The sequence below is a fragment of the Microtus oregoni genome, unplaced genomic scaffold (assembly GCF_018167655.1).
Source record: "Microtus oregoni isolate MIOR12 unplaced genomic scaffold, Mior012 000001F_ref0000356, whole genome shotgun sequence".
Lineage (NCBI taxonomy): Eukaryota > Metazoa > Chordata > Mammalia > Rodentia > Cricetidae > Microtus > Microtus oregoni.
In genome coordinates this window covers 5368790-5396175 of record NW_024543060.1, presented here as the reverse complement: position 1 = coordinate 5396175, position 27386 = coordinate 5368790, and the positions used below count along the sequence as shown (strand labels likewise).

General features: G+C 48.7%; 1 protein-coding gene across 3 annotated transcripts in view; it reads right to left on the bottom strand.

Annotated features, from left to right (window-relative positions):
- Nucleotides 1-27386, bottom strand: part of Scara5 (scavenger receptor class A member 5) — a 92858-nt gene that overhangs the window by 18361 nt on the left and 47111 nt on the right. For all 3 annotated transcript variants that reach the window (XM_041663189.1, XM_041663181.1, XM_041663196.1), the window contains exons 4-7: nucleotides 15903-16577; nucleotides 10102-10182; nucleotides 8192-8290; nucleotides 6442-6489 (exon numbers count right to left, since the gene is read on the bottom strand). In XM_041663189.1, coding sequence (XP_041519123.1) covers nucleotides 6442-6489; nucleotides 8192-8290; nucleotides 10102-10182; nucleotides 15903-16577 — 903 coding nt within the window. The remainder of the gene's footprint in view (nucleotides 1-6441; nucleotides 6490-8191; nucleotides 8291-10101; nucleotides 10183-15902; nucleotides 16578-27386) is intronic.

Here is a 27386-nt window from a genome sequence, read left to right as displayed (position 1 = left end):
TCTTGAGTTTGTTTGGAATGTTTTCTAAACAAATTGTCCAGTCATTCTTAGTTTTTCTGTATATCTCAACTTTGCTTCAACTTAAACCTTATTTGTACAAAACCCACATCAATGACCTCAACTTCGGTTCTTTAGTGCTTGCAAGGCCTTTTAAAAAAATTAGTTTACTTTTTAAAAATGTGTATGTCGTGTGCGTGTGTAGGCCAGAAGACAGTGTTGGATTTGCTGGAGCTGGACCTAGGCATTGTGAGCCACCCGCTGTGGGTGCTGGGAGTCAAACTTGGGTCCTCTGGAAGAACAGCAAGCTGGAGTAACTGCTGAGCCACCTCTCCAGCACCATCAAGGAGTCTTTGTTCACCTTCTGCCTGAGGTTTGGCTCACTGAGACTTTACTTGCAGGGCAGATCCCAGAAAGCAGACCTCTGAATCCTAAGGGAGCTGCTGCCTCCAGGTGTCGGGCAGAAAAACTGACAGGCACAGAGCCAGGGCGATGAGCTAGCAGCATACTGGACCCAGAACAGTAACCTGGTTGGCTTGACTGGCCGTCATGGATACCCCCACAAGAAAAGCTATTCAACGCAGCCAACTCTCCCAAATCCGGAATATGCTCCTGGCTGCTAACTCTTGCTTAGTACGAATGCCAAACATTCATTTGTTTATTGTTTCCTAACTAGCTGCCCTGCTCAGGCACTGGCTCTTGACTCCTGTATTCACTTAGATGTGTTGAGAATACAGATATTAGCAGCCTGTCAATGACCTCACCACGGCTGTGTTCCCAAGGGGACTGCACTTCTTTTAGCATTGCCATCAGCGTTCGTTCCTTGACTGGGTACAGGACCCATTCCTACCTCTCTTTGGCTGACCTCTCTTTACAGTGGGAGAAACAGGAGGAGGGGCCAGCTCTGTGAAACGTTTTAGCAAACGACTGAACTCAAGGAGGTCACGGGATGCACTGATGTCAGCAACTGGATCTAAAGTGGGGACCCTGTGAGTCTGAGCGCTGAACCTATGGAGTCCATACTGATAAAATAGACACCTGACTGGTGCCAGAAAACTTGCGGTATGGGCAAAGTCAGCTTGAGGTCATAGCATGTGGATGAGCTGGGAAGAAGCCAGAGTTTTTCTCTGAGCTGCCCCACGGCTCATACTGTTTGTTGGGGGGTTTCATGGAGTTTGGGTCTTGTCTTTGTTTGGGGTGATGTTTCTGAAAAAGACCTGGAAGGGCCCACCTGGCATGCCTCAGATCTTGGAAAGGAGGAGAGCTATCAGGATGACAAAGCCTCTGGTCTGTTTCTCCCCCAGTCACCTCCTAGTGCTCAATTCTACGGAGACCCTGCTGGTGGCTTCCCAAAGTCAGAGAGGGTCAAGGCTAACCTCCTGGACCACTGTAAAAGTTATGGGAGGGTTTTTCTCTTGGCTCCTGAGCTTGGATTTTGTTTCTAATACCTTAGACTCTCACTCAGCCTGTCTACAGGAGTACCAGCTCCATGTCCAGCTCCCAGCATCCAGAATGCCATTGTTCTTCCCAAGTACCTATCGGACCTCAACTTTCCCTTTAGTGTTTGGGTCAGAACTTCTCTTTGACCTTGTCCCCACGTCTATAGCTCTTCTGAAGGTCACCTGTAACTGTTAATAGGTCTCTCTCCCCCTGCTAGATGGAAGCTCCTGGTCCGAATATTCAGTAGACATTTGCCAAAGGGACAGGCCCCTCTTCACTCCCGCGTATTCTCCTCACTCATGCTTTCCTTCCGTCTACACTACCTACCTTCTCGTTCTGATACAAGTGAGGGAGGCCAGTTCCCACTCCCCGAGAATCCCCTCATCTTCTCTGGCCTCTACTCTTTTTCAAGTCAGTTCTCTCCTGGTCCCTGGGTCCCAATCCCTGTCTGCCCTGCAGCCAGCTCTGCTCTATCTCATCTTGATCTCCACAGGCCTCCTTCAACTTTGTCCTTGTTTTCTCTCTCTCTCTCTCTCTCTCTCTCTCTCTCTCTCTCTCTCTGCCTCGGTGTGTGTGTGTGTGTGTGTGTGTGTGTGTGTGTGTGTGTGATTCTTTTCCATTTCCACATAGAAATTACCAGACACCAGGAGGACAAGGAGAATGAATGAACTGGTGAAGAGCTACCCTGAATGAATGAGTGAATAAACACCACAGAGAAATGCAGACGCCTCTGTATCCGGGCTATCAGTCATCCTCCACCATCAGGAAGCATGCTAAGGGCATGAGACAGAAGGGCTTGACTGGCAGGTCCAGAGCCTGTCCTGCACAAGTCTGAGCCCTGCTCAGAGCCACAGAGACAGAAAAGGACAGTCTTAGCTTGGCAAAGTGCAGACCAAACAGAGCAGATTCCCTAAAAGAAACTGAGACTTGCTGAGGAAGGAATTAGCACCTTCCACCTGAACTACTCAGGATAGACACCATGGCCCAAGGAGACACGAGCTAAGTCAAAGATGATACAGAAGGATTGATGTGTGGACTCAAGACCAGACAGGCCTTCCTTGTATCCTGGACTTCCCTTACAAAGAATGCCAGGGATCACTGGGCAGGTTCCTCTCAACCTCCAGTCCCCCTTATCTCCATATCATGGGTATAATAACTGTGATTCTTACAGGTCACTGTGAAAACTAAGAAATAGACTCTTCCAAAATCTCTCTCCTGCCTCCCAGAAAGAGTGACTATTAGCAGTGTTATGCAAGTGGCCCAGTTTTTTTACCAAGGTTTCCCTAGACACATTGTTGCTGAGACATACAAGTTACACAAGGATTTTAGGTTCTAAGCAAGGCTAACAAAGAGCTATTAGTTGCTCACTGAGGAAGCAACAACCCCATCTCTTCAGGCCTGAGATAAGGTTGGCTTTTGGTATGACATTATTCTCCAAGCACAGGTATAGGAGGATGGAAATCTACATACTTCAAGGAGTTTCTTCACCGTTTTTAAACAGAAGTAGCTAACATCTCAGCAGCCACTGGAAAACTATCTGGAATCACCTTCCGTTGATCACTCATTCATTCTGTGGTGTGTGTGCATGTTCATGCGTGTGTGCATGTTCATGCGTGTATGCATGTTCATGTGTGTGTGCATGTTCATGTGTGTGTATGTTCGTGTGTGTGTGTGTGTGTGTGTGTGTGCTCACCCACATGTGCACAAAGGCCAAAGGCTCTCTCAGTCTGCACTTTACCCCCTTGAGACAGGACCGTTCACTGAATCTGGATCTAGACTGGCAACCACCAGGCCTCAGTGAGCCTCCTGTCCCCACCCCCACAGCACTGGGGCTGCAGGGGCACACAGCCCACACTCAGCCTCTTACATGGGTTCTCCATCAAGCGTTCTTAGTCACTGAGCCATTCCCTAGCCCTTGTCCATTTATTTTGAACTTAACATTGCATAAGTGCGTGCGCACGTGTGTGTGTGTGTGTGTGTGTGTGTGTGTGTGTGTGTGTCTGGCTTCCCTGGGACCCAGAACCTCCTTTACTTAAACAATAAAACACCCACAAAATATTAAGCATTTCCCCAGTGTTCTGATCTTCCAATGATAACTATCAACTAACACTTTCTTGGAATTCACTCCACATTCGGCTGCAGAGTTTTTCCCATGTGAAATCAAACTGAGAAAAATTTTTAAAGCAATCTGAGCTTATACACTGCTTAAAATTCATGCCCCAGGATTTAAACAAACCTTTACCTATACACGTGTATATTTGTCTTGCAAATAGGCCATATAGCAAGGTAAAACAAACGCCTGTCTTCCTTGAGACGTGCGTACGGATCTTGTTTTTTCCCTGGCCCAAATTTCCAAAAGTCAAATATTTAATGGGATGATTGATGTCTAAGGCCTGAGGGGAAAATAAAATTCTTTACTTCTCATCAAGAAAAACACCCAGAGATATGGATTCTAGACCCAAGGCAGCCATCATCTAAGCGTCATCTTACCTTGGAGTCCCTCCACGTCTCTGTTCTTGGTGTCTGCTCAATGACCTGCAGTGATGGGGCTGGGAATGGGACAGGAAGTGATTTGAAGCCTATCCAAACCCCCAAATCCCAAGACTCCAGCTTCAATATGGATAAATACTGGCAAGATTTTTATTCTGAAAAATACCTTAACACTGACTGCAAGCGTGGTTCCTGGGAGATTTCTATATTATGCACTGTCCACTAGCCAGTGAGAGGCGTCCATCTTGATGTTGTCATGAATACTGTTACTATAGCAACACTCCCTGTTGCAACCTTGGGTATTTGCAATGCAGGTGAACTTGAAGTATTTGGTAAAGGTTTCAAGTCTCTGGCAAAGGCACCAGTTACTAGAACTCAGCCTGGCGAGCTGACCCTTCACCACCAGCTCAGGGCTTTGAGGCTCTCTGGCACTGAGAACTTACACTTCCTACCCCATAGGACCTACAGCGGAGCTGCCCAGAGCCCAGGGAATGACTACGAAAGCCAGCCCTAGAAGTAGTCACTGTGCCTGTCAGAATTTCCACACTTTCTGAAAGATGAGCTGTGAGCATCTCCTCAGAGTTTGGGTCTCAGGGATATAACTAATACCTCAGGGACAGGAGGGTTGTGGAAACGCAGCAGGAGTCTCCAGATGACCTATCCTGAAGCAACCTGGGAAGCGGAGGCTGTGGGAAGGCAACACTGCTGTCTCACAGACTCAGACCACAGTTCGGAACTGAGACAAAGGTTCCATCAGCCTGGGCTTCTACCAGCGTCTAGAGCTACGAGGGAGGAGGAACTTCGGGGATCCCAGCTCTCCCATCCAAGACTCCACTGTCCCAAGACCGTGGCCTGACTTTCCATTCCAGATTCAGAAAGCCACCTCCCCCATGTTCAGTCCTGGGCCTCTGGCTGTGGGGCAGGTAAATGACAGCCTTCCAGATCTGTGGTTCTAGAATTCTTGTCTGTGCCCTTCCTCACACTGTGGATAGCTTCCAGCTAGCCAAGCCCCTCACCTTCCAGTTCCATAGTACAAGACCGTTTCTGGGGTCTTTGAAGAGAAGCTAAGAGTTTTTTTTTACAAGTTATGGCTTGGGCTTTCTAGATGAGCCCTGGGCTCCAGTCTGGGTGTAGTCTCCCCAAGATAAGAAAGAAACCTTCCTTCCTCTGGAACTGACATCAGTCCCTGGCCGGGCAGTCCATAGGCTATAAGGTTAAGTGGAGGGGTGCTCTTCCCCCAACTCTAGCTGGGAGCCTCACGCCATCCAGCTTTATCTTCTACCAAACCTGCTCTGTCTGGGTAGATAGTGACCATGCTCACTCTACTAGCTGTGACCTCCCGTTTGGGTTCTCAAGCCAGCTAAGAGATCAGCTGGCAGACAGATCCTGGTGAGACCCCTCTGGTATGTGGGCAACATTTCTGATCTCACTCTCAAAGGTCATCTTTCCACACAGTTCCTCCCTTCCTGCCCAACCCCACACAAGTTGTTTATTTCTCAGAACTAAACGCCACAGCCCAGTGCTTCTCAGCCACCCCGGCAGCATTTTGTCACAGTCACTCGACACTAAGCGCAGGATTAGGCAGTACCCTAAAGACCACATTTGCTACCCTGTCCTTTGGGGGAAGTCCCCAGTAATGTTCCAGACTGTACTTCCCCAGCTCTGGTACCCAGGCCACAATCCTGAGGGCAATGCCCAGAGAACAGGTGCCCACAGACATGCTAGCCCACCCATGAATATAGACTCAGAGCCAATGGCACCACGTACTACATGTTCTATTCTTGTTTGGAACTTGGCTAGAAGGGTCTATATGTCTTCCCTGAGTCTCCCTGGAGTAGTACTTTGGAGAAAGATAGATCGTACAGACATGTGGCTCAGCTAGATCAGCCAGCTTGCAACCAATACAGGAAGGGTTTCAGCAGAGGTGCCCGTTCCCATGTGAAATGGCAGAGTTTGCCTGGGAATGTCTTTAGTCTCATGGCTCCAGAAGTAACAAAGGCGAAGACGGAAGTCGCTGCACTCTTCCCTGAGCATTGCGTGGGCTGTTTCTGCAAAGTCTGCAGCTGCGCATTACCAAATATCTCCAGTGATTTTTAAGAAGAATGTCCGGTTTGGTGTATAACATGGAATATTAATGGCTGATACTTCATGGGCCCTGAATCAGGCATCTGGACTCTGTCATACATGAACCAGCTCGGTCCGTTTTCACCATGGCTCTGAGAGGTCAGGGCTCTGATTATCTCCACTGTATAGAGGAATAATGGGAGCCCAAAGATTGTATATAGGCAGTTAGTGATGCCGCGGGCAGGAAACCTCATCCTTTCTCACAACCCCAGCCCAACCCCCCTAGGGCGTGTTGATGCCAGTGGGGGCGAAAAGGAAAAAGAAAAAGAAAAAAAGAAAAAGAAAAAGAAGGTAGATTCTTTGATATTCAAGTTCCAGCACCTGACCCCTGACCGTAAAGGGCTCCACTCTATCCCCAAAAAACCCAGTAACCCAGCAGAACTCCCTTACCATTTATCTCTCCTCTCTCTCCTTTCTCTCCCTTTGGGCCTCGGTCACCTGCAACAGAAGGGAAACAGGCATTAGGAGTAGAAACAAACCTGATTTGTTAGTGGAATGTTATCTTTGGATTTGCTAACCCACGGCCAGGCAGCAGCCACCAGAGGGCACTGTGGGGAAGATAATTATGACGTCTGCTCTGGTCCTGCAGGGAAAGAGTCAGAGAGTCTACTACTCCCTCTAGTGAAAGCACCAGAAAGCCCCTGCTACCACATACCACCAAGGGAAGCCTGGGACGGGGCAGGTGGGCAATGGAGCAAAGTCAAAGTTGGAGAGAAAAATCACACCCACGTTCACTCCCACAACCGCAATACGGAAGGGGACTGAGCTCCAGCGGTCATGGAGACAGGTTATATGTCAGGCGGTTTTTTTTCTGGTAGGGGAGACTGTAAAACATGAGGCAGAGTTTCCAAGGACTTGTGGAATTTCCTTTCCGGGGTTGGTTAAAAGATCAGAGCTTTCCCCAGCTTCCTCCTCTTTCAATAAAGCAGAATGTCCTGGCACTGCTCAGGGGCCCAGAGAAAGGCAAGGGGTATTCTAGTTTACCGCTCTCCAGACAAACATCTGTAAGTCAAAAGCCCACTGCAAACTGTGAGTGAAGAAAGCAGATCAGAAAATGCCAAGGGAGAGAATTTACTGCGATCCTGGATTTGAAACAAAACAAAAGAAAAGCAACCACATACGTGACTGAATACATTTAGGGAAGCATCCAGCAGCGTGTGCTCCAAAGAGCTCACAGTGGTCACTCTGAAGAGTAAGAGCCAAAGGGGCCAAAGGAGAAAGGGCTCCCTATTTACTTTGCCCATCCCACGTCTCTGTACTACCTAGCTGTTTTTCAGCAAGCATGGTTTATCTTTACAGTCTTTAAAAGTTACGTGTTTTCAAATAAGGATCACAAAAGAAAAAAACTCAGTACTTTTTATCTCTAAAGAGTAGAATATGAATTTCCAATGATCTAGAACGGGAGACCTCCCAGATGCAAAGTGGGAATGATGAACAGTACTAGGTTATCCTGATAATAAGTGAAACCTGGGCATCGGTGCAAGGAACATCAGTTATCCTTGTTTTCTGCAGCGATGAAGGAAGGTCTGTTGATCTATCTATCTATCTATCTATCTATCTATCTATCTATCTATCCATCTATCTGAGAATGGTTTCTCCATGTAGCTCAGGCTGTCCTGGAGCTCACCATATAGATCACAGTGGCCTTGGAATCAGAGAGATCCACCGGTCTCTGCTTCCCGAGTGCCGGGATTAAAGGAGGGCATCACCACACCTGGCCAACCTGAAAATCCCGAATGGAAAGGGAGCCATAGGGACTGACTCTGAAGTAGGTTCCCTTAAAAACGAGCAAGGGGAATAGTCAGAGAAAGAAGAAAGAAGCCATCAGAAGAAACAGTGCTGGCTAAGTCAACCTGAGAAGTGAAATAAATGGATATCCCATTCAGATACCCATAGGCATGCACTAGGGGAAGCATGAAGAGTCTTGCAGAAGGCGGGGAAGCTGGTGTAACTAGTGAGGAGGGGCAATACAGGCTTGCAGTCTAGTTTTGTTCTTGCTAGCCTCCGTTGCTTATATCTCCGGGTTGAAACCTGTACACACACACACACACACACACACACACACACACACACACATGCACGCGCACGCACAGAACTTTGCTGAATGGCAGCTTCAGGCTGCAGTGGGCTTCAGTGTTACCTTTGAATCCGCGCAGGCCCATGGGACCTGTGGCCCCTAACTTCCCATCATCACCCTTGGGGCCAGGCAGTCCTGGGGTACCTCTCTCTCCAGGCAGACCTAGGAAGAGAAGAGACAAGGATGGAGCTACAGATTCAGAAAAGTCCTTTAGATGCCAAAGCCTGGTTTAATAATTCATGCAACCTCGGTCTCCCATCACCTCTGCGTCTTCTTGTTTGCATCCTGCAGGTCGGCTCAGGGCATCTGTATATGCACCTTAATCACCCTTCCCTGGCCCTTCATCCTTGAAGGCCTAGTAGTGCTGCGAGTGGATAGCAGTGCCAGTCCCATCCAGATACCCATACGCATGCTGGACTTCTAAATTCTGCACACATCTTTTGGATTTCTTTCTGTGCGCCGGGGATAAAGAATCTCATTTAATCCTCGTGACTAACATAAAGGTATTAATTCATCCATGCTACAAATAAGGAAATTAAGGCTCACAGACGGTAAGTCACTTGGGCACACAGCAAAGGGCTTTGGAGGCAGGCTCTGAGTCTTGGTGTTTCTTACAGAAACATCATGGTTGGTCAGCATCATGTCACACTTTAGGCTGAGGGGTTTGCTGGTCCTTAGGGAGGAGGGGATGCTATGGGGATGGCATTAGTGAGAGACAGAAGGGTGAGGTAATGCCTCAACCTATTTAAAGACAAACAAACCAAACCAAACACTCCCTTTCTTTCCATAAACAAAGAGGCAAAACTGTGAGGACGTCCACAAAACCAATCAATGGGTGCATAGCCTGCCATCCCATTAGGCCCTGGGCTCCAGGTTCTTGGCCATCAGACCCTGTGGCCACAGCCTGTACTGAATGCACCATGGTGAGCCAGAATCAGCAAACACTTTTATGAGCAAGAGCCCAAGGCCCCCAAGAGTCCTGACCCGAGTCTAGTCATTGCTGCAGAACACAGTTCTCTTAATCAACAGCCTAATTGTTCTTTCCTGCTTGGAGAGCAAGCTGCTTTTCATTGGGCCCTTTTTTCCACAGCACGAGAAACCTATCCCCAAGTCATTACCCCAGGGCTACTATCAAATGACTGGGAGAGGACAGTGGCCTCCCAAGGGTGTGAGGACGTCAAAGACATTGATGGAATGTCTCTCCCTTCTTGACACGATGCATCTGTTCCCAGGGTCTAAGAGTCCTGTGGCAACTGAGCTCCAAGCCTAAGGCAAGATGTGCCCAAAGCTCCCCACCCTATGATTCACTGGGCAGGAAAAGTGGCTCCGCTGTCCTGGGAACCTCAGGGCATCCTCGGCCATGGAACTGAGGACAGAACGGAGGTCAGGCTGGAGACCTCCCCTTCCAGGCCCTGTCTTCTCTTCTTTGTCTGTAATATACCTAGTGATTTGGCAGGAACAATTTCTAAAATAAATAACCGGAACCCTCCCCACGAGGCTTCTTCTCCTTGCATCATTTTGAAACCTCCTCACTCTGAGGAATGTCACATATGACCCTGGCTCAGCCATGGGTAGACTCACATGCTTGACAGAGTCCCTGATAAGAAATGCCTAAGACCACGAGCCAAAGGAAAACATAGTTTTTCTAGAAGGTCCTAAACGCCCCACCCCATCTGCCACCAGCCACGGGGAATGGGATATCAGGAAGTGAGATGGGGCAGGGGCATGCCAGACTCCTAGTATCATAGAACACCTTCTCGTGGGGGCAGTGATTTAGAGGACCTGGGGACTCTTGTGAGTTCTTGCCTTAAGATCCTGGTACTTTTTCAGGAAAAGCATTTGGCCTGTTCTGTGACTAGACTGACTGCTTAGTCACCCGGTGGAAGAACAGTGGAAGTTTATTATCCCTAGGAAGAGTGGTCAGGGATGGACTTGAACCCCCGCCCCAGTTTCCTCCCAGGGTATCCCTTTACCTCGCAGTCCTGGGAATCCAGGAGTACCTGGCTTTCCCTCCTTTCCTTCATTGCCCTGGTCACCTTTGGGTCCTGGTGGTCCTGAAAGAGGACAACAACAAGGTTAGAGGGTAAGAAAGCCAGGACATCTGCAGAGAAAGCAAACAGCTCCCCCTGTAATGAGAGGAAGAGCCAGGATTCTGCTTTGGAAGCATGGAGATGCCAGGTACTCAGCTCTGGGGGGCATCAGGGGAGGTTTCCTGAAATCTCAAGAAGAAACAGGTACTAGCTAAGTAAAGAAGAGGGGGACGGTATTCAGGGTTATTGATGACCCTCTCAAGTCCATATGTTGAAGTTCTTATGGTTTGGAAAGGTGGGGCTGTAGGAGGGGTCTGAGTTTATACAAGGTCATGAGGATGGGACTTTCTCAGTGCGATTAGTGGCTTTAGAAAAGGAGGAAAGTCAGCTATGGCGGAGCACACCTGTAGCCCCAGCACTTACTCAGGAGGCAGAGGTAGGAGGATGGTGAGCTTAGGGCCAGCCTGGGCTATAGCATAAGCTCCCGTCTCCTGTCTGGAGCTTGGCACTAGCGCTCATGTATGCCTTTCCTCTGCCTTCATTCCTGTCCCCGACATCTCTCTCACTCTCTGCCCGACTAGGATACAACAAGCAAGGAAAGGAAGCCCTCACCTGAACCCAGTTATGTTAGTACCCTGAACTCAGTCTCCTAACTTCCAGAACTGAAAAGAAAGAAATGCCTGTGGTCTAAGCCCCCTCAGCCTCCATTTCAGTGGTCAGGGCTGATCAAGCCAGCGTGAAGAGGAAGAGTTCTGTGCAGAGGAAAGCAATCCCTACAGGAGCTTAAGGCAAAGATGCAGCTACGTAAGCTATGGCGAAACTAACAGCAGGGGCTCCGTGGGCTGGGAAAGTGGGGGTGCTGGGGGCCTAGATGCTGGATTTGACCCTGACCGGGGAGTACTAGAAGCTTTGGAAGGGGCCTGGTGGGAGAGCCACATTAGATCTGCATACAAGGAAGGGAGGAAGATGGCTGGGCTGTGTGTGAAAGAGGGATGGTACAGGGGGAAGGTGAGAGGGGCAGGGAAGCAGGGAGGCAGGGGCTGTGGTCCATTTAGGTGGAAGGTGGAAGAACCGTGGGTTAGGAAAGTGGCCATCCAAGACATGGGAGAAGGGCCAGTCTGTTTAGAAAGTAGGATGGCTTTTGCTCCTCCTGGGGAAGCAGTGGAGGAGGCTGGGCGAAGCTCAGGTTTCCAGCTTGGCACCTGACCGGAGGACACGTTTTTAATGGCTTGTGAGTGGGGCTTCCTTCCAGGAGAGGCTGCAGTGTGGCAGAGACTCAAGTATACATGACTGAATTCAACCTCCAGCCTCCATGCCTGTACCGTGTGTGGAAGTTCCTTGTCTGAGGCCACATAGGCAGCCAGCTGGTGAAGGAGCCATGCTCTTGGTCCAGGTCTGCCTGGCATTCATCCTTTCTGCCACACCCATGAGACCAGACATCTCGCCCATCCCACTTTCCTGTCACTCATTCTGACGCCTGTTGTTCCCAGGCTGGTGAGCACAGAAGCCCCCCACCGCTCGTCAACTCCATATGTCTGCGAGCTGGGTGTGCTTCTTGCAGCTTTGCTGATGATTCTTTCTTGGTCCCATGGTTCCTGCTGGAGAAGCAGACCTGGGGTGTTTTGATGCAGCCCTCAAACAGCCTTGCCCTGTGGTTCTCTCTTTTCTGCTTCCCAAAGGCATCCTGAAAACCTGCCCCTGCTGTGGGAACCCAGACTGTAAACACTCACGTCTTGCTCTACTGGCTGAATAGTGCTTTCAATGCATCCATCCTCAGAACCTCCTCCCCTTTCTTAGGACACTGGGTTTCCGTGGATGTGATTAGCTGAGGTCATCCTGGAGTGGGATGGACCCTAATCTTGTGACCAGAGACATGGGACAACAGAGGCAGCGATGGGAAAGAGGCATCTGCTGACCAAGACTGCCCCGGTCACCGAAAGTTCAGAAGACACAAGGAGGAACCTGCCTCTGAGTTTCAGAGCCATGAGACCCTATAGATGCTTGGTTAAAGACTCGTAACCTCTAGACAATAAGCTGCTATTTTTAGCCCCAGTCTGTGGTGGTCTCCCAGGAAACCAAAACATGTAGGCCCGCAGCAGACCAGGGTCTTGCACAATCGATATTTGACAAACGAACGAGTATATGAGATCACAGGGTGTTAATACATACAAAACAACACGGCTGCCAAGATCGAGATGTACTGATACATTCCAAAAGTTGGCACTGTCCTCAGCCCTTAACCCAAGCTGACAGCCATTTAACAACTCAATAGCGTGAGAGCAAGGAAAAAGCAGTCAACATTTTTTTTTTAATTCACGAGTGACAGAAAGCATTCAAAAAAAAAAGCTGAAGGTTTTAGGCGTCATCTTATTTTTGACCCCAATTCTCAGATAACAGGATCAAGATATAAAAACTGTTTTACCAAAAGCTACACGCCCAGTGAAAGGCAGGGCTATTAAAAAGAGCTCCATCACCCCTTTCTCCATCCCCATTCTGAATCCAGAAGTCTCCCCTTCAGGTCAAATTCAACAACAAAGGGAACTCAGCTCAGATCTCTGTTGCTAAATCCCCACCCACCCCAGACACTTCACCCTACTTCACTCTCCATCTCTCCCTGCCAGGGAGCCTGGGCTCTGAGATCTGGGCCCTCTACAGCTGTGCCAACCCACATCTGCCATTCTGCTTCTGGGCAGTATATGCTGTTACAACCTCAGTTGTGGCCAGCCTTGCCCCTGTGAGCCTTTTTACTTCTCTGATTCTTATAGTCACGTGTCTTGGTTTCTGTTTTCTGAGGTAGATCACAGTGTGGAGGGGGTTGGGACAAGGTCTGCCTACTATCTGAGCCCACAAGGACCCTGCCACTGACTGCTCTGCCTCAGTTTCCCAAAGCTACAGGGCCCTGGACATCTACTCTTCCACAACATAAGTGCAGGGTGTCCCCTTCCTCATTCAAGACATCCTGAACGAAGAAAAGGGCAGGGCAGAGACTGCCAGCTCCATTCCAGAGAACAGTGCCTCCAAGAAGTTAAGAAGCAACCCTGCTGGAGAGAACCTCACGGGCAATGGAGACGGGATGTATCGATCTACTATCCTTCTCAGAGTATCCTTCATCTACTTTGAAGAAGGTGGGAGGGTCATATAGCCCACCCAGGACCTGAACACATACCCCAATTCTCCTCGAGCAGATATACACTTGTCTTACAAGTGGCCCCCATTCACAGCCATGGTCCACTTCTATTAACTGGAAGCCAGAGTTCCCTTGGCAGACCTAGAATCCAGCCCCACCCCCCACCCCTTAACTCCACAGACCAAGGAGGGCTCCCTCCCCCATCCACTAGATGGTGTTTTCTATCGAAAACACAGCAGCTGCCAGATGAAGCTGCTTTGAAAACTTGTTTTCACTAATTAAGAGGTGTGCTTTCTTCATCTGGCTTGGCATTTGACTTGGAGAAGCCGTTTCCCCTCTCAGGGCCGTGGGATTCTCCGCTATGATACAGGAGGATTAGACCAGATGATTTTAGAGGCCCATTCCCATTCCAAAGAATTTTAGAAGGCTTGCCTTTTAGCCATCTGCATGTGGCTGGGTGGCCTGCCTCAAGGCTTGCTGTACCAAAGTTTTCTGGCATGTCTCCCCTCTCTGAGTTTCTTTTCTCTTCCCCATCTCTGATAGGCTAAGTTCTCTGTGCCTTTAAATCCCACAGACAGATTTTTGAGGGACCTCCTTGATGCTGAAAAAAAAAAGCAATGCTCTGCTGAATGCCCACGAAGGTGAACTGAGGTTAGAAGCCACAGAAAACGGTGCAACAAAGCGAGAGAATGAAAGCCATTTGGGGGGAAAGCTCAAGGATCGTGTAAATGCTCTCATCTTTGAAAAGTACATGCATTCGAGTATTTGTGGATTCTGAACCAGAGGAGAGCAAAGGGGAGGGCGTTGTATATGTGTCTGCCTGTGTGGGTGCATACATGTGAGTTATGCATGTAGGTATCTCTGTGTGTGCATATGTGTGTACCCATGCATTATGCATTCACGTATGCGTGTCTGTTCATATGTGTACATATATACTGAATTATGTATGCCAGTGTTTGTGCATATGAACGTGTATATGCTCCCGAGTTATGTGCCTGTGGGTGTATATGCCTATGTATGTACATTTGAATTAGGTATGTAGTTGTCTGTGTATGTTTGTATAAACACGTGTGAGTTATATATGCAGGAATCTGTGTTTGTGAATGTCTGTGCATGTGTGTGTGTGCATGTGAGTTATGCATTCAAGTGTGTTATGTATTTCTATGTGTATGTATAGGCATGCATGCATACGTGTGTGCATGAACGTGTCCATGTGGGTTTAGAGAGGATTAAACTAGAGAGGAATGAGGTAGAATTATGACAGGAAGCCACTCCAACAGCAGTATAGAAAAGCATGGAAGCATACAAGAACACTCTGGATATGTACTGCTGAAGGCCTCCAAGGTGGTTATAGCTTCCTGTGGTCACTGTGGCAGCTCAGAGGATTGACCACAGCATGATGAGGAGAGGACTCGGGGATGAAAGTGAACTGGAGAGCTGCAGATGGTTCTGTCTACCTCTGTAGGGGAGTGCAAGGTTGACCGGGCCAGAGGGAATCCTCCAGAGAGCATACCAGGAGCCATTGAAGAATGGCTCACACAGGCCAGAACCCACACTGGACCCTAGTTCCATCTTACCCTGAAGCTTCCTGGGTCGCACTGCCCATGCCAACACACAAGGGGACAGTGATACATCCCCAGAGAGGTGCCGTTCTCGAGAGATGCTGTGTGGCATGCCCTTGGTATACCCACATGCAGAAGGTGTATCTAAGAGGATAGTTTCAGCTGGGCTGACTACTAGACCAATCAGGATTTCATGAAGCCCACAGCCCTGACAAGGGAGAGGCTGGTTTATCAGGAAAGAGCAGAATCAGGTCTCTAGGCTAACAGTTGTGAGTGTGCTGGCTAGTTATTTATGTCAGTTTGAAACAGCCAAAATCGCAGGAGAGAAGAAAATCTCAACTGAGAAAAATGCCTCCATCAGATCAAACCATAGGCGAGCCTGTAGGGCTTGTAGGCGGTATAATCCCAGTGTTGGTGGTTTGGGGATCTATAAGAAAGCAGGTTAAGCAAGCCACGGAGAGCAAGATAGTAAGCAGCGCCCCTCCATGGCCTCTGCATCGGCTCCTGCCTCCAGGTTCCTGCTCTGTTTTCAATCTTGCCTTGACTTCCTTCACTAATAAACTATGATGTGGAAGTGTAAACCAAATGAATGTCCCCAGTTTGCTTTTGGCCATGGTGTTTCATCACAGCAATAATAACCCATTCATGAATAACTTCATTCATTCACATGCAGGGTCTTCTTGTATAGACCAGTCTGGCCTCCACCTGTTGATCTTCCCACCTCCCTCTCCGGAGTGCTTGCCTACAGGCATGTGCCAGCACACACAAACAATTGTATTCAGGAAATGAATCGAATGTACTCTACCTGGACAAACAATGTATGTTTTCTAACATGTTTCTAGTAGGCCAAGTTCAAGTGCAGAATTCTCCAGTCCTTGGAGCTACACTCATTTGGGCAGAACATTCCGGAGTCATATGGCATAAGACTTAAAGGTGAGGGTATAAGTTTAAATTGCCATTTTGGGATGGGTCCTTGGGAAGAGCTTTGGAGGGAGATCCCTGAGCAGAAAGGGCAGTCAGGAATCACTATGGGCTGGGTTGGGTCACTCAAGTACCTTTGGCAAGGGTGATGTTCCTCAAGGCAATGGAGTGTTCCCAGTCCTTGAGACGCAGGTCCTCCGTCACTACGTTGAGCATGGCCAGCTCTTGCTTAAGTTGCATCTCCATGTCCATGTGCACCAGCCTCATGCGGCGTGTGTCGGCGCTGGCATTGCTCACCAGTACCTGCAGGTCCTGCAGCCGCGTGCTGTGCAGGGCCACGTCGTAGGACAGGCTGTGGTTGAGGCCACGCAGTGCCCCACCTACATCAGCCAGCTCCTCGCTCAGGACGCCAACCCTGTGCGCCAGCCCATCCAACAGGCCCTTGTGCTGCTGCAGCAGCAGCTGGCTGCGATTGCTCTCCACCTGCAGCTGGTAGAGTTCCAACTGCGCAGAGTCACTCTGCTGTCCTGTGCGGTCACGCAGCAGGGCCACCGCCTGCTCGGTCTGTGCCGCCTGCGCGTGTAGCCCCCACAGCGTACCCTCCAGACGCTGCACCAAGCCCGCCAGGGCCAAGAGCGAGTCTGTCTGGTTCTGCAGCGCATCCTGAACCTTCCACACTTGTTCCGTCAGGTCCGTCTGCAGCGGAGCCTGCAGCAGCCGGAGCTGCATGTCCCGGAAGCTCTCATTCAGCTGGTTCACATTCCGAGTCAGCGCTTTCAAGTCATCGGGGGAACTTCGAGGCCTGGACACTGTAGAGGAGGTGAGAAATGAAAAGGAGTTGGGTAGGAAGGTCCAGATAACAACAGGCAACTCTATGGCATACAATAGGTGCTCAATAAAAAGTGAATGAAAGGGAGGATGGCTGATCCTGAGTGCTTCAGTAGATCTTGGGCACTGGGCATAACAGTGGTCCCCAAACATATGTACCACTATAATCATTTGCAGATATTGCTGACATCGGGTAGGATGTGGACTTCGGAACTTTAAAAGATTCCTGGTAACTCTAGGTTGGAGCCTAGTTTGGGCTCTGCTGTGTGTTAGGTAATAGGAAATGGCAGGGTTTTTCTATTGGATCGATGTTGGATATGGACAGTTCTGTGGAACTCAACTGAAGATACTGGTTATTCTCTCCAACGCTCAGGGAACGTCCTAGAAGAGGGGACGGAAAGAATGTCGCTTCAGGAGGAAGGGTTGGTATACAAGGATGTCTGCCAAATATGGCAGCGCCTTTGTACTCAGGAATCGACAGAACCACACAAGACTGGCCTGCCAACATTCTGTCCTAGAGGAGAGAGGGCTTCATGAGGTCCCATCCTCCTTGAAGATCTAGTGGCGGTTAATGGTTGATGGAGAAGGGAGATGCTTTCTTCAATAATGTGGCCTCTGGCTAGCTGTTCAAGCTCCTCTAAATACTGTTCACCATGTAACTCTAATTAAACTTGGTTACACACACACATACTGAGAGAAAGAGTATATTGTCTTATGATCCCTTCCACCTCAGGAAATGGGTACCAGCAACCGTCTAAAGTTCTCCCCATGCACCTACAGGAACTTAATAATCTAATTGCCAGTGACAACATTAAGAGATGCGACCTTTTGGAGGCGACTAGGTCATGTGGGTAGAATACACTATCACAAATACGATTATGACTTATACATGAAGCTCAAGGAAACTGTCCACCCTATCCCCTTAGCAGGACGTACAAGAGATGCCATCAGGCATTGTATCATTTGGAGCCTTGATCCTGGACTCCCAGCCTCTGGAACCATGAGCAAGAAATTTCTGTTGTTCATAAATTAGCCAGTTTAAGGAGTTGCATTACAGTGGCTCAAACAGACTAAGCCAATCCCATTGTACCTCCTTTTACAGCTAGACCTGTTAATATGGTCCATGATAGCACAGCAAATCCTACCCCAGTGGGGTAGCCCAGAACTGGACTTTCCTCTATGTCTTCCCTGGAGCTGCTTAAAGCAATCCCATCAGGCAACAGGCAGAGCCAGGCTGATAGCTACTGTGCCGCTGGTTTGTGGCTTCCTCTGTTCAAGGTCCCACCTCGTTCTACTGCAGCAACAACATCCAAGGGTGTGTGTGGGTGGGTGGGGGCGCATTCAGACCTGTTCCTTTCCTTCTCTGCCCCCTTTCACCCTTTTAGGTTCTCTACGTTCATCCCCAGCAAAACGAGCCACTCCAGCCCCCTCCCAACATTTCCCTGTGGACAGCGGTCCTTTCCCTGGTTGTGAAATATCCTAAGAGGAGAAATCTTCTTCGCTAGATTCTAGCATCGCGGTGTCTCCTGGGAGCTTCTGCAACCTGGGTGCTGAGGTATCGAGGGACCGCTGCTCTGCTCTGTAGAGTCAGGAAAGGAAACCAGCAGCTATGGTGGGATTGGGGCAAGAAGGATGAGCTAATTCTGCTTTGGAAATCTTGAAAACCAGAAGACCAGGAACTTAGTGCAAAGCTTAGTCCAACAAGAAAGCAGGCATACAACTTCTCTTTGAGGACTCTGTATTGGGAAGTGATAGGAGACAGGAGGGGAATGGTGGGACATGTTTATATTCTGTATTACAGAGACACATATGCACTCTCTGTAGTCAAAAGGAAGCAACCCATACACGGATTTCTAGCTCAACATCCACATACTGTTGGGAGTTTGTTTGTTCGGAGATACATCCCCACCTCAGCCCAGACACCCTTGGAGAAATACAAAGTCAAAATCAGCAAAAGCTAACTCGACTCAGCATTTCTAGAAGTTCTTGAGCCCACACAGCCACAGAGTGAGGGGGAGAGCACAAGGAATAAGGAAAGAGGCACAGACATCACGAGTCTCAGAAACGTGGCTGACACCTGAGCAGAGGGGCAAGCAGAGGAGGACACCCGAGCCCTGGAAGGATTGACCGACTTTGCACTGTTTTTCTCCCTGTAAGATCCGCTGACTGGAAAAGAGATGGAGTGAAGGTATCGAGGGTACATCAGTCTGCTGTCGGCGCAGATTGCCAGCGCTGTGGATAAAGGGCCATGTGAAGATTCAGTTCCTGTCTCTGATTCGGAGCTCACAAGTATCATGAACAGAATTCTGATTGCAGAAAGAGGAAAATGGGTGGTGAGGGTTCTTGGGTCACATGACCCGTGCCTGTACTCCCTCTGGGATGTCCCTGGAATCACACAGCACTTGTGGTGAACACAAGTCACTTTAGATAAGGTTCTGCGGTGTGGAAGCGAGCGAAGCCTTGGATGCCTGCTTCAACTTTCCCCTTCGCTTTGACCACGAAAGTCACTCTGCCAAGCGCTCACTCAGCCTCCCCACGGTCAGTTAGTTATAAATATTGGAATGTTTTGCGTTCTGTTCATATTTGAGTTGGCCATGCCAGAGTTTCTATCCATGGATTTTTTCCCTTTGGTAGAATGTAGAACCCATGCATTTCCTGACAGGGTGGCCCTTTAGAATTTCAAAGAAATGCATGGATCTTTTCTGCTTAAAATCTCCACTTCCCTCATTCATTTTCTCAAGGCCAGGCTTAGCCTCCAGATATTCTGGCTGCCTTCTGTACTTGTTCTAGCTTGTCAATCACACCTTGATTGACAACCTTAAATGACAAACTAGTTTAAACAAAAGTATGGACAGATGGAGCCTAGCAGAAGGATCAGTTCCTTTACTTTGGTCATGAGACTTCTGGTGAGGTGGCCCAAGCCAGGCATGGTCAGCCCCTTCTGGGCTCTGCAGCCACTGAATGGATCCCCACAGTCTCTGGTGAACGGGATGTTCCCACATTCTACTGATGAAGAGACCAAGGCCAGGAGGTAGAATGACCATTAGTGACCTGCCTCCTGATCCCTGTTCCCATGACCCACACCACTGTCACCCTCTGGAAGGTGACTACAGAGTTGTCAATATAAAAGCAGCTTCCAGGGGAATGAAGCCATGTGCAGCCACAGCCAGGAGTCCACAGGACTGTGAACTGCAGGGATCATAGCAGGACAGTGTGTCTGCATGCGCCCCCTCCCCGGCCCCGCCTACACTCATGGGGTGTGGCACTGAGACAGGGCAGGTGGAGAGCAGAGATCCCAACACTTCTCATCAGTCCCTACTGAGGACACCCCAGAGCTCAGGCAAACCTGAGTCCAACAGAGGAGCATTCATTGTGCTTCTGATGAGTGACTGGGAGCGACCGGGAGAAAGAGTGCCAGCCCCTTGGTTGAAGTTGCAGGTGGTTTAAGGTCATATTTGCCCAGAGTCCAGGTAGTGAGCCAGGAATTCTTTTTCCTCTCCCTCCTTCGCAGCCCTGAAGGCCACAGGCTCTGCCCATTGGACCCTTCTTTGGCACCTGGAGGCTTTAGGCCTTTCTCTTTGTCCAGGGAATGAAGCTAAACCTGTGTCCATATAGGAACAACCTACAATTGCCTTCTCCAATCCCAGGGAGTCTCTGGGAGTCCTTGATCCTTGCACAACCAATCAGCATACAAATCCAAATTAGAAAGAAACTCCTCCCCCAAGCCACACCCTCCTCCAAGACTCCTCCCACAGCCCACACCCTCCTTCAAGGCTCATTTCCCCCCCAAGCCACACCCTCTTTCAAGGCTCGTCCCTCCCCCAGCCACACCCTCCTTCAAGGCTCATTTCCCCCCCCCAGCCACACCCTCCTTCAAAGCTCCTCCCACAGCCCACACCCTCCATCAAAGCACTGTTTGCTTTGCTTTCCCAGCTCCATCATTTGCATACTCAGGCTTTACAATGCCACTTCTGCAGAGTTCTCCATTTAATATTATAATTATTTCACAAGAATTTTGCCGTCTTTCTTTTATTCTCTTCTAATTCTGTTGACTGCAAAAAGTTTCTGGAGGGGACACACTATTATCCCAGCAAATAAAAGCAGACATTTTTTTCTTTTCTTTTCTTTTCTTTTCTTTTCTTTCTTTCTTTTTTCTTTCTTTCTTTCTTTCTTTTTCTCTCTTTCTCTCTTTTTCACTTAAGATTTTCATAACAATAAAGTCTCAGAAGTTGAATCAGTAGGCCAAAAGATATATAGATATTTTTATGACTTAAGAAAAAATCCCATAACCAGATGTGGTGGCTCACAACAAACACAAAGGAGATTGAGGCAGGAGGATTGTCACGACTTTGAAGTCAGCCTAGGCTACATGATAAATTATAGGACAGCCTGGGTTACAGACTGAGACCACCCTCCCCTCTGTCTCAAAAACCCAAACCAAACAAACAATAAAATCACAGTTAAGGACTCTCCCAAATTATGCTAATTCTTAATACTCACAGGGTAGATGTTTAAGAGTGTTTCATTACATCCCTCATTGCTCATGTCACAGTTAGCACGTGGTACCTTGCTATCAGGATAAGTCTGTTACAGAAGCAGCCTTTTCAAGGTGATGTGCCTATTCACTGGAATGGCCTCTCTAGTTTTAGGTATGTAGACCAATCAAATCACTGTTTGTGGAGTCAAATATTTTCTGGGCCCCGACTCATGCTGGCCAAGCCTAAAGCAATGTCCTTCCTTTGGGACCATTTACGCACAGCAGAGTGAATTATCTCCTTCCAACAGTGTTCTCTGCTCATGACCCCTCCCCCCTTTAATTCCTTCCAGATGGTTGCTGTCCTCAACAGGGAACAATTCTTTCTTGAGTGTGACTCTCTTAATTCGTGTTTATGCAAACAGCTCATTTATCTCCCTCCCTGGCTTACCTCCTTTTAATGTGTTTTAATGATTTCTTCAACTTCTATGGTTTCACAAATGGGAAAGTAAACCATAAACTAAAGACAACAACCCGCATCTCCTGCATCCTCACTGTGTGCCAAATACTCTTCTGCGTGTCTTCCATGATAATATAAAGAATCTCAAATACCATTAGCATCCTCGTGTTCCAAGTGGGGAAACTGAGGCAAGCAGAGGGTAAGTCATGCACAAGATCACAGGACCAGGAGGCAGGGGAGAATGGCTGGACTCTGGAAATGTGGCTCCAGGGTCCCCAGGGTCCCCAGTATGAACATCTTTGCTCTCCGATGAAGGATTGAACGTGGAGAACAAACTGTGGCAGACACACTTAGATGCTGAGTAAATATGGAAGATAGTGAGCTCCTTAGCATAAACCCAGGCTGGAGCTGGGGTTCTCAGTAGGAATCACACAGCCATTTAACTCCAGAATCTGACTTGTTATTGATGGCTGGGTCCTACCTGATGAATTAGTGCATATTTTGTGACACTATATAGCCAGTGTATGCACGGATGCCTGCCTCAGGCTGCAGGAGGATCAGGGTCTTGAATAAGCCTGTTTCTCATAACTTCCACTGCCCCACCTGGCTTTCCATCCACACTCAGTTCTGAGTCAGCTCCCTGGCCACAGTTGCCCTGTTCATGAATAAAACCGTCATCTTCAGGCTCAGTCAGGGTGTTCCAGATGTGACCTGTCCAGATTGCTCTTCCCCAGCATAGCAAGAGTGCACTAACAACAGTGAAGCCCATGTGTGTGGCAGGCAGGAAGGCTCTCTGGGCCGCTGGGATTTAGGGACATGAACATTGGGCATTGGTGCTAAATCCAGCCTCTCTCTCTCTCTCTCTCTCTCTGTGTGTGTGTGTGTGTGTGTGTGTGTGTGTGCATGTTCATCAGATGCATGTGTGTGTGTGTGTGTGTCTCTGTGTGTGTGTGTGTGTGTGTGTGTGTGTGTGTAGGTCAGAGGTCAGTTTCAGGTGTTGTTCCTCCAGCTATCCGACTTGTTTTTTGAGACAGGGTCTCTCACTGGGACCTGGATCTTGCCAATTTGGTTGGGCTGGCTGGCCAGTGAGCCCCAGGAATCCTCCTGTCTCCACTTTCCCAGTACTGGGATTACAAATGGATGTCAACATGCCCCAATTTTTATGTGGTTGTTGGGGATTAAATTCGGGTCTTCATGTTTATAAGCCAAGCACTTTACCCACAGAGCCAACCCTTCAGCCCTGTCCCGTATTTTATATAGGGCCGCACATCTATCCTGCTGCTATATCTCAACCCACCTTTCCCTGGGAGGTGCCGAGGACAAAACCCATACTCTTATTCTTCTGAGATGCAATGCCAAGAGACTGAAGCACAAATCAAGAGGGAACTTGGGCCATCTGCCCCTTACTGGTTCTCTCCTCTGAATCTGTTACGAGGGTAGACAGCCCCTTGCCAAACCCAGGCAGGAGGAAAGGGAATGGCAGCTAGCATCATCTACCGTCTATCAAACAGTCCTGGTTTTTAGAAGTTGCTCTATTGCCCTTCCCAGAAAGCTTGGGGAGTAGGAATGGCCACGCCCCTTTTCAGGTGAAGCAGATCCTAGAGGTGGCAAGGTGTGTGGACGAGGTTGGTTGCTGGGCGGGGAAGGCCCCAGAGCCATAGCTGTCCTCCAGCTCACAAAGCTGTATGGGGCATCCGCTTTCTTTTTATCTAGAATTGGCCCGGAGGGAGGCACTTTCCCAAGTGTCCTTTAATGTCCCCGTGGTCCTTCCACTCTTGAGGACAGACATTGTCCTTAATGAGGAGTGCCATTGTTCACAGCTGGGAAAATCTAAAAATGAGCCTTCCAGTTACTAGCTCAAGGTCACCCTGCTAATAGGAGTAGGGTGTAAGCCTACACTCCTCCCAAGGTTCCAGCACAAAGCCTGCCTTCTCATCAGGCCAGTGACGCAGAAGACAGGCAGGCAGGCAGGCAGGTATCAGAAGTCACAGAACATTCAAGGCAGCGTGTTGGGGAGGATGAGGCTGGTAATGGCCATGCCAGCATGTTCAAGAAAGTATGAGAAATGAGAGGCAGGCTCTTCAGATGGGCTGTGGCACTGGACCATGTTACCTGAGGTCATGGTGAACAATTTGAGTGAAAAAAAAATCATTTATAAGCAGAGGTCATGGGCAGGGTCATGTACTTACTTTGCAAGCATGAGGACCTGGGTTCAATGCCTGTGTAAGAACATCATCTGAGCTTGGTGGTATGAGTTTGCAGACCTGGCGCTGGGGAGATGGAGACAGATGGACCCTGGGCTCGCTGACAGTTTATCTCCAGGCAATTTCAGTTCATTTGAGGCCAGTGAGAGACTTTGACTCCAAAAATAAGCTGGAGAGCTCCCAAGGGTGCTATAAGAAATCCTACAGCCAGTAGTAACCCGCCCACTGGGGCGTGGCCTCTTATACTATTTATGCCGATATAGAGCATGCGTCCGGCCTCTTTTCTGGCTGCGGGGATTCAGTTTCTGTTCTCCATGCTGGCAGAGGATTCTGATTTGTGAGTGTACCACTAGATAAATAACTGTCTATTTTTCTCAATTCTGAGCTAGCGTGGGATTTCTTTTAAGCATCCTTCATCACAAGGGATGCCACCCCATGGCTGGCATTTGACCTCCACCTGTGCCCTCGCACATGGGCACGCACACCCATGCTCGCGCAGGTACATGCACATCCATACTGCACATGCGCGCACACACCCATACTCACACACATGTGCATGCAGACCCATACATGTACACAAAAGTAGAGCCCAATATTCTTTCAGCACTTTCAGTGTGGAGTCTATCACGGAGCTATGACATGGATCGTTTTTCTCCCGACCCCAAGATACAGGACAGAACCAGGAGCAACCTCCCTTTGTGTGTGGCCAGTGCAGACCCATAGGGCCCAGGCTTTGCATTCAGTCCTGCCAAGACCTCTTTCTGCAACTGGACACCTTTCAACTGGTGTTTTCCCAGTGAAATACCATGAGACAAGAGATACGGGGCTTATGCAAGGCCGCTGCGTCACATCATTCTCCTCAGCACCAGGATGCACTTGCATCTTCTCACCTCCACCTATCACCTCCTCTTTGTCCATGGTGGTAATGGTCAGGGTGGCTCGGGGACTTGTGATGGGTGCTGCAACGGGTCCAGGTAATTATGATGAGTGCTTGCATGGCCCAGTGTGGCCCAAGGAAACATAGCAATGAACCAAATAAAAATTCCTGGCAGCTTTTCCCCATTTTCAGGACAAAAAGCCTTCAATTTTGCTGTTTGTTTGGCCCTCAAATGATGCAGGAGGGCCTGATCCAAACTCACCGCTGTCACTCTGGAGTTCAGATAGCAAGTCTGACAAAATAGTCCTGGGGACAGGGCGACGTCATGGAAGCCAGCTCCACTGCCACATGAAAGACCACAGATTGGGAAGCTCACACTGGAGGGTGGAAGTCTGAGTTCAAGGTGCTGCCAATGCTGGGTTTCTCTGAAGGTCTCTCACTGGGTGTGCAGGACACTCACACACCTGCTCTCTGCTATGTCCTTAGAAGACCACGGATCGTGACCCACCCTTATGACCTCATTCCTCCTTAAGTCCCTCCTTTAAATCTCACCTCCAATTTTAGTTCTACTGGGTATGGGGCACAACTTCAGTTCAGTCCCCTAAAGGGTCCTAGACTATGCCCAGTGAGCTGGAGACACACAGGCATGGAGCATGGGTTTCTTCTGCCCTCTCTTTTCCTACCAGCAGATGGAACCCACCCTCATAAGATGGCAGAGAGTGAGACGTGGTGAGATCAGGGCAGATTCTTAATAAGACTGTGGAAATGTGCTCCGAGTCTATAACGTAAGTATATAATTAGTATTACGAATGGGAAATAACGGGCTATTGTTGTTTTAAATTGTGTGTATGCATGAGTCTGTGTGTGGGTATGTACGAGTAAATTCAGGTACCTATAGAGATCAGAAGAAAGTGCTGGACCCTTAGAGCTGGAGTTAGGGTAAGGAAGGAGATGAGGAGAGCTAGGATGCTAGCTAGCATGGACTCAGAAATGTGTGACAGGTACTTATGGTATCAGGGGCTTTGGCATGCCAATAGGCGTCACAGAGAGCCATTTGTTCCTTCTGCTGATAAAGGAACTGGCTCCTTTTGATAGAAAGGAGCTAACTTTACAAGTTCCTGAGGAATTTTGGATTTTGTCTAACCATAAGAATTTGGGAGCCGGGCGGTGGTGGCGTGCACCTTTAATCCCAGCACTCGGGAGGCAGAGGCAGAGGCAGGCGGATCTCTGTGAGTTCGAGGCCAGCCTGGTCTACAAGAGCTAGTTCCGGGACAGGCACAGGCACCAAAGCTACAGAGAAACCCTGTCTCGAAAAACCAAAAAAAAAAAAAAAAAAAAGAATTTGGGGAAATGGAGTTTCCTTGGGACGTGAGAGTTCTGGGCTGCCAAATGTCGGCATTAGAAAACAAACTAGGATCCCCTAGGAGCAGCGTGTGCTCTTGACTGCCGAGCCAACTCTCCAGCCTCTTGGATGGTTGTTTGTTTTGTTTGTTTGTTTTTTGAGACAGGGTTTCTCTGTGTAACAGTCCTAGCTGTCCTGGAACTAGCTCTTGTAGACCAGGCTGGCCTTGAACTCACAGAGATCCACCTGCCTCTGCCTCCTGAGTGCTGGGATTAAGGGCGTGCCCCACCACCGCCCTACTCTGTTTTTTGTTTTTAAGAATAAAGAAAAGATGTCTACACCATTTGACCTACTAATTCAACTTCTGGGAACTTACTGTCAGGAAAAATTTTCAAAAGCCGGGGAAAGGTTTCTATGTTTATTTACCAAGCTAAAACAGGAGAATCACCGGGAAAAGATTGGGTCAGTTACAATGTGTCCTTGTGTTATTGCAAAATATGCCTTTGTTCTTCACCCCCTTCCTGGCTCAGGAGTGATAACCACTTCAGATCTGCACAATCTACCAGAAGTAGACAATAATGAAGTGAATGGTGGTTGGCCACCAGGGGCTTCAGGAATGGTATCTGGACACGAGAAAAAGGCAAGAAACAATTTGGGACAGTTGGGATTTTTTTAGTCCCAGCGCACGCACACACACACACACACACACACACACACACCAACCTTTAGGAAGGAGGAAGTGCTGAAGGTTGAGAGGCTACCACTGGTCAGTGCTATAATCAATCATGTCGATAAAAGGAACCTTCCAAATCTGAAAAGACTGAGTTTGCAGGGTTTCCAAATAGCTAGAAGATGACATGGCAAAGAACTCGAATGCCCTTGGCACCCGCATTGGGCGGCTCACAACTGTCACGTCCAAAGAAAACTGCCTGCTGTGCCCCAGGCGCATCTTGGTCTCTATCTTCGGTCATATCCTTTATGATATCAATCATTAAGCATAGTTGCTTCCTTGGATTTTCTAGGAAATGAACGAATCCCAAAGGCAGGTTTCTGGAAACCCTGGTTTGTAGCTCATCGATCAGACGCACAGGCAAAACAAAGCTGGGCCCAAGTCGGGCAGTGGAGGTGGTACACCCTGGAGACCGAGTCCTCAGCCTGTACGGACTGGCACTGTCTTTGGGGAGAGAGTCAGAAGTAACTTTGAAGACATGCAACTGGTATCCCTGGCAGGACCTCTTGCTTGCTTGGTGTGGGGAGGAAGACTCGCTAACATCGTGTGCCATTGTCTCCTCTGACTGTTGACTGAGATCCAGAGAAGAAAGTTTGCTTTTTTTCCCCTCAGGGTTCCCTTGGAGGAATCTTTTCAGTCATTAAAATTATAAATGACCAGGACAAAGATGGTAAAATTCTCATGAGATCATTATGCTAATATT